The following is a 15,226-nucleotide window of genomic DNA, read 5'->3' as shown; positions in this document are numbered from 1 at the left end:
GGACGTGCGCATTCCTGGCTCTTCCTGCTTGGTGGCATGAGGTCCCCCGTCTCTGCTGAGTCTCTTTTTTATTTCAAAAGAGATTGATTTAAGACACAACCTAATCTTGTAGATTGAGTCCTGCCTCATTAACGTAACTGCTTCTAATCCTGCCTCATTAACATCATAGAGGTAGGATTTACAACACATAGGAAAATCACATCCGATGACAAAATGAGGGACAGTCACACAATACTGGGAATCATGGCGTAGCCAAGTTGACACACATTTTTGGGGGACACAGTTCGTAACAGGTGCTAATTCTTAGAATTGGTGCAGCATCAAAAAACTACTAACTATGGACACTTCTATCATTGTAGCTTAGGTCTTCAATTGTTTTTTACACCTCTACATACCTAACAAGGAGCCCTGGTGGTGCAGGGATTATAGGGCTTGGCTGCTAACCAAAAAGTAGGTAGTTCAAACCCACCAGCTGCTTTGCAGGAGAAAGATGTGGCAGTCTGCTTCTGTAAAAGATTTCAACCTTGGAAACTCCGTGGGGCAGTTCTACTCTGTCCTGTAGGGTCGCTATGAGTTGGAATCAACTTGACAGCAACGGATTTTTGGTACATACCTAACAAGTAAAATTTTTATTATAGCATATTCTAATTTACCCATACAACTCACTTTTTTGTTGTTGAAACAAGCATATAAATGTTAGAGACTGTGAGTTTCCTATCACACTACCCCTTTTTCTCCTATTGATCCACTTTGTTTTAAACATCTGACTTTCAGAATATGATCTCACAGCAAAGAGGACACTTGAGCCTTGAGAAGGTGTAGTAGAAAATTTTGTGTTGACATATTTCATTTCTATTTTTCTTTCAGTACTGTCCTCCATTTCAAAATGTCTTTGAACCTATGATAAATGCAAAGTGACAGCTCTCAGGTCCACGAACAAGAGAAGACCGGTGGTGTCCAAAGCCTAGGAGACCGCCCTTTACGAGGCACAGGCCCCGACCATTGTTGGCAATGCTGAGGAGGTTGCTACGGAGGAGACTGTTTCCTTATCCCACTAAATGCTACTTCGTGGTTGTCATTTTTTCCCTAGTCGCCTTCTCTGTTTTAATAATTCATCAGAAGACCGAATTTGTAAGCATCGGTCACTTGGAACTGATCGAAGAGAATCCTAGTAGTGATGTTAATTGTACCAAAGTTTTACAGGGTGACGTAGATGAAATCCGAAAGGTAAAGCTCAAGATGCTAACAGTAAAATTCAGAAACCGTCCTCGGTGGACAACCTACGACTATATAAACATGACCAGTGATTGTAGGTCTTTCATCAAGAGGCGCAAATATATCGTAGAACCCCTTAGCAAAGAAGAGGTGGAGTTTCCAATTGCATATTCTATAGTAGTTCACCACAAAATTGAAATGCTCGACAGGCTCCTGAGGGCCATCTACATGCCTCAGAATTTCTATTGCATTCACGTGGACAAAAAATCTGAGGATTCCTTTTTAGATGCAGTGATGGGCATCGCGTCCTGCTTCAGTAACGTCTTCGTGGCCAGCCAGCTGGAGCGTGTGGTCTATGCTTCATGGAGCCGTGTCCAGGCAGACCTCAACTGCATGAAGGACCTCTACAGAATGAGTGCAGACTGGAAGTACTTGATAAATCTTTGTGGTATGGATTTTCCTATTAAAACCAACCTGGAAATTGTCAGGCAGCTCAAGTCATTAATGGGTGAAAACAGCCTCGAAACTGAGAAAATGCCAGCCCACAAAGCAGAAAGGTGGAAAAAGCGTTACGAAGTCATTAATGGGAAGCTAACAAACACGGGGGCAGACAAAGTGCCTCCTCCTCTTGAAACACCTGTGTTTTCAGGCAGTGCCTATTTTGTGGTCAGTCGGAAATACGTGGGTTACGTGCTAGAGAATGAAAAAATCCAAAACTTTATAGAGTGGGCAAAAGACACCTACAGCCCTGATGAATATCTCTGGGCCACCATTCAAAGGATCGCTGAAGTCCCTGGCGCATTCTCCTCAAGCCATAAGTACGACATGTCTGACATGCAGGCGGTGGCAAGATTTGTCAAATGGTACTACTATGAAGGCGATGTTTCCAAGGGCGCCCCCTACCCGCCCTGCAGTGGTGTCCACGTGCGCTCCGTCTGCGTTTTCGGGGCCGGGGACTTGAACTGGATGCTGCACAAGCACCACTTGTTTGCCAACAAGTTTGACATGGATGTCGACCCCTTTGCCATCCAGTGTTTGGATGAGCACCTGAGGCATAAAGCTCTGGAGCCCGTAAAACACTTACAGTGGTAGGCAACTTTAGAAATAAGGGTGCACAAAATGAACCTCGTCTGACTTTTCTGCATCAGAAAAGCTGTGTAGGGAACTTTTGCGGGCAGGGATTCTGCTAAGTCTTTATGTCCAGAGAATCTCCATGTTTTTGGCAGAGGAGAGTGTGGAAGAAAGGTTATAGCATTAAATCTCCACCAGAGTTAAAGTGAGGGGAGATTGGGAGCCAAGATTTTGATGGAGGAAAATGGGTAGTTTTTGTCGTTTTCATACTTTGTGAATGGAGGGGCAGGGGTAGCAGCAAGGCCAGAAGAGGCAGCAAATGTGGGAGAGGAGAGGTGCAAAACTGCTAAAAGAGCTCAGGGAGTTGAATCGGAAATGCTTAACAAAAGGAAAAGAATCAACCTGTGCCAAAATTATTTTGGTATGATTTTCCTGATTTGAATAAATTTGTAGCAACAACCGGTCATAAAGATGTAATTTATTTTGTATGTTGTTGTTAGGTGCTGTCGAGTCAGTTCCGACTCATAGCGACTCTGTGTACAACAGAATGAAACACTGCCCAGTCCTTCACTATCCTCACAATCGTTACTGTGTTTGAGCCCATTGTTGCAGCCACTGTGTCAATCCATCTCCTTGAGGGTCTTACTCTTTTTCACTGACTCTCTACTTTACCAAGCATGTTCTTCTCTAGGGACTGGTCCCTCCTGATAATGTGTCCAAAGTACATGAGACAAAGTCTTGCCATCCTCGCTTCTAAGGAGCATTCTGACTGTACTTCTTGCAAGACAGATTTGTTCATTCTTCTTGACATTCCATGGTGTATTCAGTATTCTTCACCAGCACCATAATTCAAAGGCATCAGTTCTTTGGTCTTCCTTATTCATGTCCAGCTTTTGTTTGTTATATGTTTTGTCTGTTAGATTTGTTGAAATAGAAATTTGATTTGACCTCAATGATCCTTCTGAATAATTTACTTTCTGTTGTCACACTGCACTGTGTAGTACACCTACTCCTCACTTATCAAATATCTTCCTTATCCAACATTTCGAATTCATGACAATAGTAAAAAATGTACCATCCAACTATTTTGCACATTAACAACGTGTGTCTGGCGGTAGCAAATGCTGAGGCATGAGGTGAGAGTAACGCTCGCTGTGATGGCTAAGGTTATGTGTCAACTTGATCATGATTCTCAGTGGTTTAGCAGTTATGTAATGATGTAATTTGGCAGTTGTGTAATGATGTAGTCATCTTCCATTTTGTGATCTGTTGTGGTCATCCTCCATTTTCACATAATGCTGATTTTTGCATAATGACCTGGTCTTTGGAGCTTAAGCATGTCGTGAGGAGTGGGTGTATGTCATCTCAGGGAGCTTAATGTGCTTGATTTAACATTACTATTTCTGACTAATTTTTGCTTGTAACTACACTTTTTTTTTCAAGGTAATTTCTGGTTTAGTTAATCCTATAAATCATCTTAGGTTATCAGAAAAGTTAAAATATCTTTCTATTATAGTTTCTTGAAGAGGTAACTCAGGAAAATTTTTCCATATATTTATCTGCCTGCTCCTCCCTCCATTCTGCTGTCCAAACTCTGCTGTCAAACTGGGTAAAGAAAACCTGTTGCTGTCGAGTCAATTCCAACTCATAGCGAACCTATAGAACAGAGTAGAACTGCCCTGTAGGGTTTCCAAGGAGCGGCTGGTGGTTTCAAACTGCCATGCTTTTGGTTAGCAGCCAAGCTCTTAACCACTGTGCCACCAGGGCTCCTAACTTTGATAGGACCCTATACTGCCTTCTCAGTACTCTAATGTGACTTGATTGCCAGTAGCTAGTACAGAGAAAAAAGAAAGGATAAGATAGCCTTGGGAGAAGGGGAGGAGGAGTTGTCACATTTAGCCAGTTTCTGAAGGCCATGATTTTTAAAATGAGCCCTGGTGGTGCCGTGGTTAAGCGCCTGGCTGCTAACTGAACGGTCAGCGGTTTGAACCCACTAGCCTCTCCACAGGAGAAAGATATGGCAGTCAGTTTCCGTAAAGATTACAGACCTAGAAACCCCATGGGACGATTCTCTGTCCCATAGTGTCTCTGTGAGTCGGAACTGACTCGATGGCAATGGGTTTTTGGTTTTTTTGGTTTTTTTTTTTTTCCCCATGATTTTCAAAAACTAGCAATTGGCACTATCTCCAGAAATGAAGGTTGGTTGTTGAATCGCTTTGTGTCCAGCCTTCCAGGGTCAAGGTTTCCTAATGTCACCTGTGCCTCCACTGGAAAAGAACTGATCTCTGCTGTTCCTGCTTCACGTTACCTGCATAGTTCCTTAGCCTGTTGGTTGTGATTTTCCTCATGTATCATAACCTTCTATAAAGAGGGGAAGAATGGCGCTTTTATTCCACATGGCATACTTGAAGGCTTGAGAATCCTAAAGGGAATTTAAGATTTGGAACAGATTGCTTGGATATTGTTATTATTTATAGCATACACTCTCCATTTTCACCAAAAGACAGCTAATTTGGGGTTGCTATCATGCTGTGCCATGTCTCAAAGTCAGTTTGATAAACTGACACTCTGCAGCCAAAGATCTAACAGAAGATGTGAAGCTTTATCATTCAGATAGATAGCTGTCTTTGAGTTGGCTCTGTACAACAGAAGGAAACGTTGCCAGTCCTCTGTCATCCTCATGATTGCCAACATGTTCAAGTCCACTGTAGTGAGTGTTGTGCTAATCCATCTCACCAAAGGTCTTCCTTGTCCTCGCTGGCCCTAAACTTCTGTGCACATGATGCCCTCTTGCAGCAGTTGATCCCTTAATAGATGACGTGTCCAGAGCCGGGGAGTCAATGTTCAGTTGTAATCCATAAGGTTTTCATTGACTAATTTTGAAAGTAGATTGTCAGGCTTTTCTCCCGAATCTGTCTTAGTCTGGAAGCTCTGCTGAAACCTATCTACCATGGGTGACCATGCTGGTATTTGAAATACTGGTGGCATAGCTTCCAGCATCATAGAAACACACAAGCCACTACAGTACGACAAACCGATAGACAGGTGGTGGTTAACATTTACCATTAGACTTTTAGTAATATTCAAAGCCATGTACTTTGTTTTTAAAACATAGCAAACTTAAAGAGTACATGAGAAATTCGTAATACCGGTTTCGGGCATTCATTTGAGAAAACATCTTTAATTTCTAAAGATGAAAAACATCATTTTATTGAGTTTGACTATACTGACCACACTCAGTGAAAATTTCATGTGATTTTTTGAACCTTGATCATCATATGTAGGCGTGCAAGTCAGTAGATTGCTGTGTTTTTGCATATCAGCATGGTAGCCAGTGTTGAACCAAGAGGGAACGCCCATTTTGCTTTGAAAACTAAAGAGAGAAAGTTGATGAGGGCATTAGATACATAATATTCTGTCTCTTGGCTTTTTAACTAATTTTTTCTTTTAAGGCATGTCAAATATTCCTGCCATGCTCTTTTTTAGCAGAAAGGTATTACCTAAAAGGTAAAGCAATTTCTTTTACGCTAAGACCAAAGACGTTCAGTGAAACGTATGTATGTGTGCATGGCTTTTTTTTAACTATTCTTGGTGTCTTGTTTTATAGAACTTTTTTCATTTGTTTATTTTGAACGCTTTCCAATCTACAGCAAAGTTAAAACAGTGGTACAGTGAACACCTGTGGACCCCGTACACATAATCAAAGGTTGTTAACCTCCTGCCTCATTTGTGGTTAAGTTTTATGTATTTTTGAATTTACCAGAATTGAAAATTAGTTTTAGAACTATCCAAAGATAGCATTTATCACAACCCTCTTGCTTTATTGTAGTGTGACTGCATCTCATTTACATTTAAATTTAAGGTTTCAAGGGATTTTTTTCTTCACCGTAGGTATGAAAATAGGATATTCAGAGTCCATTTCCTCAGCCCCACACTAACACTGTGAACCCGCCTTCTTTTATGCAGCTGTGATGGCATATCTTTCCAGTAGGGTACTTGTTGAAATGTGTCTGAACACTACCCTACAGGTAATGCCTGTTCTAGGGATGTGTTCATCGGAACTAAAAGTATTTCATTTTTAAACTTTTCAGAATAACTTGAAACTAATAAATTTGTTTTAAGTTATTCTGAAAAGCAATTTGAAGAAATCAGAAGGATAGTTTCCAAAGAAAGCTGATGGTATATTCAGGAAAACCAAAACACAAGTTACACACAAGTTATTTAAGTTACATTATGTCAGTTATTAAACACTAATTTTTTTTTAACTGTCATTTAAGGTCTTTTATAGGAAATTATTAGAAGTCATACAAAAAATTAGAAATCCTTAGACACGTAAATTGCAAAGCTACGATGAAAGGATTCTAGCTAATGAAGTATTGTATCAAGGCTAACATAGTAGTAAAGGACACGGGTGAACAAAAATGAATTACCCAGACTCTTCCTGGACCACAGGAAATAGCTGCCCAGGCTTGAAAATGGGGAGCATTTTTGCCTCTAAGCATGTATTTGTGTCATTCATTTAAGTACAATTCACTTAAATAACATCAGTGCATTCATTTTTTGTAGTTACTTTGCAGGGAGGTAGCCATGTTTTGGTTCATTTGTCTGTAGGGTCAGTTGAACTCGACTTTTTCAGTTGCTTAGAAAAAGTAAAAACATTTTAATGTTAAATATAAAATGAATTCAACATTATTCCATGGCAAAAGTATAAGTTTTATTCTTCTAAACGTGGACATTACTGAATGCAGTTGGAACCAGTCATATCACCATTAAAATTAGCCATTCAGAAACCAGTGCCTTGGCTTCACAAATTATTCCTTTTTCATTTGCTACCAAATGTTAAATACATGATATTTTTACTCATTAAATTTAGTAGTTGATGTGGTACATTATAACTAACAAGGTCATTTGTTAGTGATTAAAATCAGAAGATTAATTCTTAAGGCAGAAATGTCTAAATGGAAAAGGGTATGGCAAAGGTAGAAAATAAAACATTATGCAAAAGGACCAAGGCAGGGGACTTAAGAAGAACATAATTCAATGGTTATTATACATAGGGTCACCACCAGTCAACTGGACTGCAACCAACAACAATAGTTGCATTCTAGGGCAATGCTAGCTTCAGCATGCCTCTGCTGAAGGAAGAGAGTAGCTCAATGACCAAAGACTAACAGGATCTGTTGCTTGGTGTTGTATGGGGTGGGCACAGCTGCTGAGACAGGGAAGCTTGTTGAATTTACCCCAAGAGCACACCTCCTACAGCTCATCTTACCTGATCTGTTAAACCCCTCTAGGTGTTCTTTAGTCCCATTTTAGTTGAAACAGACTGTAGAAAGAGGCAAAATTGGTTGACTACAGGTCTTTAACAGCTTTATGTATCCTTTATACATTATAAACCTATTTATGAAAGATTTAATTTTTAACGTGTACTTTCATAGGAGTAGACTGATCTAACTAAAGTGTGTCTCTTCTGACTATGAGAAAGGAGAAGGCAAACAGAGTTTTGAACAAGGGAGGCTTAATAACATTTAATGATTTATGCTCATTTTTTAAAACAACTTAAAAGATTCACATACCACACAATTCACCCACTTAACTGCACAGCGGTTTTTAATAGAACCATTACCACAATCAGTTTTACATTTTCATCACCCCAAAAAGAAAACCCTTATCTTTTAAACTCCTCATTTCTCCTCAACCTCATGCTAATGTATTTTCAAAACGCATTAAGATGCCAAGAGAAAAATGATCAAAAAATATAACAATTCAAAAAAGGTGAAATAAGAGAAATATAAATGACTAGTAAGAAAAATCGAAATTTAATAAAAAAATCCAAATTAAAACAATTTAATGTTTATATACCAAATTAGCAAAGTTTGTTTTTAATTCATCCTCAATACTTATTAGACCATGTTGAGAAATTCATACTGCAGGGAGTATTATTCAAACCTACCAGCAAAAGTTTGACCCCATGAAGAACCTTTAAAACCATTCCCATTCTTTGATCAATGATTCTACTTCTTAGAAAATATCCTAAGGGAATAATCAGAGAAAATCTAGCCCAATGTTTAAATTCATCGGATTATCATATCCTTATTAATACTGAGATGTAAAAAGACATCCAGTGATAGAAGAATAATTGTGTATTTTTACATTTATGTGATGGGGTATTATGGAATATGATCTTTTTATAGTATGTTTAATGCAATGGAAAATAACTATAACAAGTGAAATAAAGTGGAAGACTACATATAATGTGATCTTAATTATGTTTAAAAAAAAAAAAAAAGATTAAACAAAGGAGCATTCAGAATTTGCCTGAAATCACATCTTGATATTTTGAGAGCAATTCCTTCCGGTTCCATAAAACTGCTGCTTGCCAAATATTTATTTGCAGCATTTTCCACATATGGTTTGCCTTAGGGAGCCTTATTCTTCCCACCCCCAGCCTTTATTTGGGGGAGGGAGGGCATCCTGCTTTCTCTCCACTCCACTTTCACCCACAGAAATGTTTTAGTTTAAGCTTTGGGCTTAGCAGTGTATGTCCTAGCCTTATAACTGGGTAACCCTATTAGATGCCCTAACTGTAGACCCTCAGTGGAGAGAACCTTTTCAGTAGGAGGTAGAGGGGTAAGTTAACAAATCCTATAGGCCACCAAAGGAGCGCCACTGGCACAGTGAAGTGCTCGGTTGCTAACCGAAGCGTTGGCGGCCGTTCTGCAGGAGAAAGATGTGGCAGTCTGCTGCTTCTGTACAGATTTATAGCCTTGGAAACCCTATAGGGCAATTCTATTCTGTCTTATAAGGGTCGCTATGACTGGGAATAGACAGCAACCAGTTTGGGTTTTGGATAGGCCACTGTCGAGATGCTTAAATTGGCAACCATTTTCCTCTAGCTCCTTAGAATCAATATGTGGAATTTCATTTTCTGAAGCCAGTTTAATGTTAATTGCTTGTTAGGTGAAGATGGGCTGGGCTCTTTGAAGTACGTGCCGATGCAAAGCAGATGTTCCGTTTCAGCAAGAGGACTTGAAAATATTCATTCTCTTCAGTAGCATCCAGGCGAACAACCTACCCTGGGAGTATCTTGGATGAGCCATGTTGGCGCAGGAGGAGGATCTTGTTTAACTAGAGAGCTTTGTGCATTTTATTTGAAGCCTCAACTACTAGGTAGCAGAAACTGTGCTTTCTTAAAAAGGTTAGCTAAGAAGCACAAACTTATGCTTTCTTAAAATAAAAATTAAAAAAGCTTTTTTTAAAGTTTATTTCTGCAGTACATGGATACCACTAATCACTGGCTTAAACTTACGGTGAACTTATAATTTACTTTGTCATTAGACTCAGTGAACGTCATGGCCTGGTTAGAATTTCCTCATTTAACTTGATTCAAAGGAGAAATGTTTGGGGAGTGTTAAAAAATAAAGCTCAACAAAATTTGAACATAAGCTTTATTCTGAGCAGTTATTCTGTGTGCATATAGGGAGACCATTTTGATTCCAGAAAAAGCAAATGGCTCTAAGAAGTTAGGTACAATGAGGCTTATAAAGAAAAGAGGAGGGAGAAATATAGAAGATTAGCCACTGGCTAATCTATAGAGGCCTGGTGGTGCAGTGGTTAAGTGTTCAGCTGCTAACCAAAAAGGTTGGCAGTTTGAATCCACCAACTGCTCCTCGGAAACCCTACTGGGCAGTTCTACTCTGTCCTATAGAGTCGCTGTCAGTCGGAATCAGCTCCATGGTAACGGTTTTGGTGTCTCTTTTTTTCAGTTTAATCTTAACATGATTGATTGAACCCTGCCCTTTTATTGAAATCAACTGGTATTAGATTACAAGATAGTCTCTTGACCCTCCACCCAGCCATATCTTTTGAAATTCAAATGAAGCCCGCTTTGAATAGGAAAGAAATGATCTGCAACTTCGGGTGAGAGAAAAACCACTGGCAGGATTTATTTTGGTCAGGAATTTCTTTAAAGTGAATATTTGGTTTCATGAGTAAGAAAACCCCAAAATCAAAGCAAGATATCTGCTATCAATTTTTCTCTTTGATGGGAGGAAGCTTTTCTTGCCCCTCCACCTTAGAGAAGAATACCCTTCAAATACGTTCCTTAAAGCTCCTTGAGTAATGAAGACAGTCACTAACAGTTGTTGAGCATTTACTGCTTAGCAGGCCCTATTCTAAGCACTCTATGTGTATTATCTCCTCTTACACCTCAACAGGAAGCCCTGGTGGTGTAGTGGTTAAGAGCTACAGCTGCTAACCAAAAAGTCAGCGATTCGAATCCACCAGCTTCTCTTTGGAAACGCTATAGGGCAGTTCTACTCTGTCCTATAGGGTCGCTAGGAGTCAAAATCGATTCTATGGCAACAGGTTTACCCCTCAACAGCTTCAGGACCGTGAAGAACTGTCAAAAGAAAAGATCTGATCAGTAAGTCAATTAGAGTTAAAAGGTTTTATTGGACCGAGCAAAGAACTGTTGGGCAAACCGGGAGCACCCCTCTGAAGAGATGAGCTCGGCATGTTACAATTTTGATTAGCTTATTATATATGGTACAAACTGCTAGGGAATTTCCTAAAGGGGAAATCTAAAATGATTGGTTTATCATTCACTTACTCTGCAGGAGGCGGCTTGGATTGGTTTATTAAGTGTGCATGTCTGCATTCTAGACTAGCTATGGCTTATCTTATTATTTAAACTTTTTCCAGAACTGTGTTTATCTTGAGTTTTTCATTTCTGTAAGGGGTTAAGAGTTAAGTTTAAAGGGGGGGGGGGCATTTTCTTTAACACTACTAGTGGCTCAGTTTACAAAGGGATCAAAGAAAGATTCTGATTCAGTATATTTGGCGTGGAAATGCAGATTCTCAGCAGGGATTTGAACCTGTTCAAATCCCTGAAAGAAAGGCATGAATCTCTAACAAAAGGCATCTCTTTTATTTTTAATGTTTTTCTAGGACCTGTTCATCTCCTCCTGTTCTATCACTATTCAGCTCCTTCCCCAGGCCCTGCTCAGAGTTGAGTGTAGTGCTTTTGTTTTGTTAACAAGCAGATTATGGGGAGAAATAAACGGGATGGAAACAACAAGCATTAATCCATGGGTGTTAGTGAAGTCACCCCAAAGGTGCATATAGAGTGAGAGCAGAAGTATGGCGAGTGGCAAGGGCAAGACCCTTAACAGTCTTAAAGTCTTTAAAAAAAAACACAAAACAAAAAAACCCGTTGCTGTGGAGTTCATTCTGACTGATAGTGACCCTATAGGATAGAGTGGAAGTGCCCCATAAGGTTTACAAGGAGCGGTTGGTGGATTCGATCTGCCCACCTTTTGGTTAGCAGCCGAGCTCTTAACCACTGCGCCACCAAAGTGCCACAGGTCTTAAAGGTGGGAGGAAAAGGGGAGAGGGGAGTCTAGAAGCCACTGGGGAAAGTCTCAAGGAGTCTTGTCAATCTTAACACTTTTGATGGAAGAGTAGGAGGTTTGAGAGGGAAATGTTTGGGCATAATATGTATTCAACCCCCATTTTCCAGGGACAGTCCCTGTTTAATGAAACTACTGTTTTAGACCACTGTCTCTCTAATGTAATGATAAATAGACCCTCCCATACCCATAGCCGTCGAGTTGATTCTGACTTATAGCAACCCTATAGGACAGAGTAGAAGTGCCCCATAGGGTTCCCACGGAGCAGCTGGTGGATTCAGAATGTCAGCTTTTTGGTTAGCAGACGAGCTCTTAACCGCTGCACTACCAGGGCTCCAATAGACCCTCACACACACGAATATGAATGGTCTCAAGAAGTGAACCCCCACATCCACAAGAATTTGAGACAGCACCGGGAATTACTGCTGGCTGAGCCCCCGTGGGCTGGCTTTTGTGTTGCTGAGTGAATTATGCAAAGTGATGGGATTTTGCAAGAGAGTGTGAGGGGCAGAGACACCCACTGGAGCGACCAGAAAGGACTCTGTTGGGGATCAGGAAGGTGTGTGGGTCTGCAGCCTATGGAGAAGAACTTGAGGGACAATGAAGAGATTTTAAACGGATTTTTGAAAAAGATTTGCGTGCAAGGTGTAATGGGATTTTCTCCTTTATTTAGAGTGGCCAACCATCCTGCTTTGCCAGGGACTGAGGAGGTTCCCGGCACTCTGGACTCTGAGCACTAAAACCAGGACAAGTTGGTTGCTCTACCTTATCGTTCCACATAATCTCCAGTAAATTCTACATCAGTGCTTTCAGCATGGAATTTGTGTTTCCTGGGCATTGCTGTTAGTTGCTGTCAGAGTTGGCTCCAACTCATCGCAACCTATACTTTTGATGACCTCACGTACAACAGAACGAAACCTTGCCTGGTCCTGCACCATCTTCAGATAGTTGATAGGCTCAAGTTCATTGTTATAGACACTGGTATTTTGAGTGGCTTCTAAAATAAGGGGCTCATCTTCCAGCACAATATTGGATAATATTCTGGTGTGATCCATAGGGTTTTTATTGGCTAATTTTTGGAAGTTGATTGCTAGGTCTTTCTTTCTAGTTTGTCTTAGCCTGAAAGCTTCACTGAAACCTGTCCACCATGGGCAGGGGCGGATTATCCAATAGGTAAGGTAATTATGGCACTTACCTTGCTTACCAGAGCATCTGTAGTGAATAATTTCACTTTTTTTTTTTTCACCGCATCCAAGATTCTGCTTCTAGGTATGGCTGGCATCTCTTCCAACCCCACAGCACCTTCCTACAGAATCAAAGCCTCTTTTCAAATTCACAGTCCCTGACAGGGACGGATTACCCAGTCAGCAAGGTAAACACGGGCTTACTTGTGCTTACTTCCTAATCTGTAGTGAACAATTTCACATGTTTTTCCCTTGCTTATTGGATAAGCCACCCCCTGCTGGTATTTGAAATATCAGTGGCATAGCTTCCAGAATCATAGTAACATGCAAGCCAGCACAGTGCAACAAACTGACAGTGGTGGTTCTAGGCATTAGCAGTTCAGAAATTGGCCTCCAGGCAGGCAGAGAGAAAGAAGAGGTGGGCCACAAGTCTTCTGTACAGGTGACAGACTCATGACTCACAGTGTTCAGCATGCATCGACACTCAAAGTTTCTGAGTCAGGATAGAATTGTAACTGAGAAGGGCGTAATGATGACATCCTCCTATGGAACTTGAGAAGCCTAACCCAAGTTGTTTGCATACCGGCTGCCCCACCTCTGAGAGGATCTTAGTGGCCAGGGCTGTGGATCGTTAGAAGTTAAGAAAAAGCCCAATAAAACTGGTTCCTACAGTTACATGTCAATGCACATGCTAAGTTACACCTGCTAAGATTTGTGGTTTCAACTTTGGAAAACAGTCCTACAATCTCCCCAGTTACTGAAGCTACCAACCTGAGAGGTGTCCTTGAATGTTTCCTCTTTCCCCACATCCAGTTACCAGGTCTCTCTCTCCCCTTAACAGTGCTTCTATTCAAAGGCTCCTCTCTTCAGTCCCTCATTATCTGTTACCCGACTGCTGCCAGCTTCGGAACTGCCTGCTCTTGAATGTTGGCTCCTTGAAAAAAATCACCCAAACAAGCTGGCAACAAGACAAAGCAGAGCTGATTGCTTACTGTGGTAATGGAGATTCTTGGTAGCCTCCCAATGGGAGGAGAGCCACATCTGGCTGTGTATGAGGTCTGGAAGTCAGACCAAGTTGGGTCCCCGATGCTAGGACTTGGATAATGATTACAATATAATCGTTTAGGATTGGAGGACACAGCAAGGTGAGGATTTTGAGGTGAGAAGTTCAAAAACTCTTGAGGCCTAAACTGTAGTTTGATGCTTTTTATTGAGTCATTGATGGGTCTTTGAGGATGTTCCTGACTGAAAAATGAAGTTACTGGCAACATTTATCTTCCAGGGCTAATATTTCCTGAAATAGTCATGTTATGTTCAGGAAGATAATAGTACACTGTGTGGGTGAAAGTGGCCTCCAAGCTCACACTCCTCCAATTCAATAATAATAATAATGACAACAATAACAACAACAATAGTAATAATAGTAGCAGCGACACTTAAACTTAACTCACTGTGTGCCAAGCACTGTTCCAAACATTTTACAAACATAGCAGGTTTAATCTTCACCACACCACAGCGCTATCGGATGGACACTATTGTTGCCCACGTTCTACAAATGTAGGAATTGATGCTCAGAGAGGTCAGATTGCTTGGCCAAGTCACACAACACCTCCACTGTCAGAGCGATTTATCAGAAATGAAACGATGGTAATGTCACACTCTTGTTTAAAACTTTTTAATAGTTCCCTGTTGCCTAAAAGATAAAATCCTGATTTCTTCAAATGGCACACAAGGCCCTCCATGATCTCATGATCTGGCTTCTGATCACCTCCCCAGCCACTTTCTTCTTCCATTTTCTTTTTTTTTTTGCACACAATGCACTATCCATTCCTGGATCACACTCGGTTCTCTGAACATATGATGGTATTTCATGTCTCTCTGAAACGGTGCTCATCTGAGGCTTTTGCCTCCTGGTATCCACTCAGCGTTCATCTGAGAAAACAGGAGTGTGGGGAAACTGTTACCCAAAGCAGGTCCTGCCTGGTGCGGCTTCTCATCAATAAAGACACACCGAGGTGAGGAAGAAGGTAGAGCGTTTATCGCAAGCACGCAGGCAAGGAGCAAGGAGGTGTATACCCAAATCAAGCTCCCTGAACAAAGGGAGGCAAAACTTTTTATACCATCCCTCACAAGGAAGTACATACAATCATCACAGACTACATAGGTTATCATGGCGCGCAGGCGCAGTAAGACAAATTGCATTTTTTCCCTTTAGTATGTACAGAAAATGGTGGATAAGTACTGCCTGGAGTGGGGATCTTAATTAGGTCTTAATGAGGCTTAGGTTACTTTAGGTCACTTTTTGAGGCTAGTAAGCTGATTTTGGATGGTTTGGGCCGGTGTAAG

At 40.8% G+C, this 15,226-nt stretch overlaps 1 protein-coding gene across 3 annotated transcripts in view; it reads left to right on the top strand.

Moving 5' to 3' along the window:
- Positions 1-12,385, top strand: part of GCNT1 (glucosaminyl (N-acetyl) transferase 1) — a 56,290-nt gene extending 43,905 nt beyond the window's left edge. Inside the window, exons 3-4 of one of the 3 annotated variants that reach the window (XM_023737742.1) lie at positions 868-2,303; positions 12,370-12,385. In XM_023737742.1, coding sequence (XP_023593510.1) covers positions 1,012-2,303; position 12,370 — 1,293 coding nt within the window. In that variant the 5' untranslated portion in view covers positions 868-1,011 and the 3' untranslated portion in view covers positions 12,371-12,385. Of the gene's footprint in view, positions 1-867; positions 2,883-9,246; positions 11,046-12,369 lie in introns of those variants that run through there. The other 2 variants (XM_004383300.2, XM_023737741.1) reach the window with 2 other exon arrangements.
- The last annotated feature ends 2,841 nt before the right edge of the window (positions 12,386-15,226 follow it).

The sequence above is a fragment of the Trichechus manatus genome, unplaced genomic scaffold (assembly GCF_000243295.1).
Source record: "Trichechus manatus latirostris isolate Lorelei unplaced genomic scaffold, TriManLat1.0 scaffold00107, whole genome shotgun sequence".
Taxonomy (NCBI): domain Eukaryota; kingdom Metazoa; phylum Chordata; class Mammalia; order Sirenia; family Trichechidae; genus Trichechus; species Trichechus manatus.
Note: the sequence above shows the minus strand (reverse complement) of the source record. Positions and strands in the feature narration are given on the sequence as shown.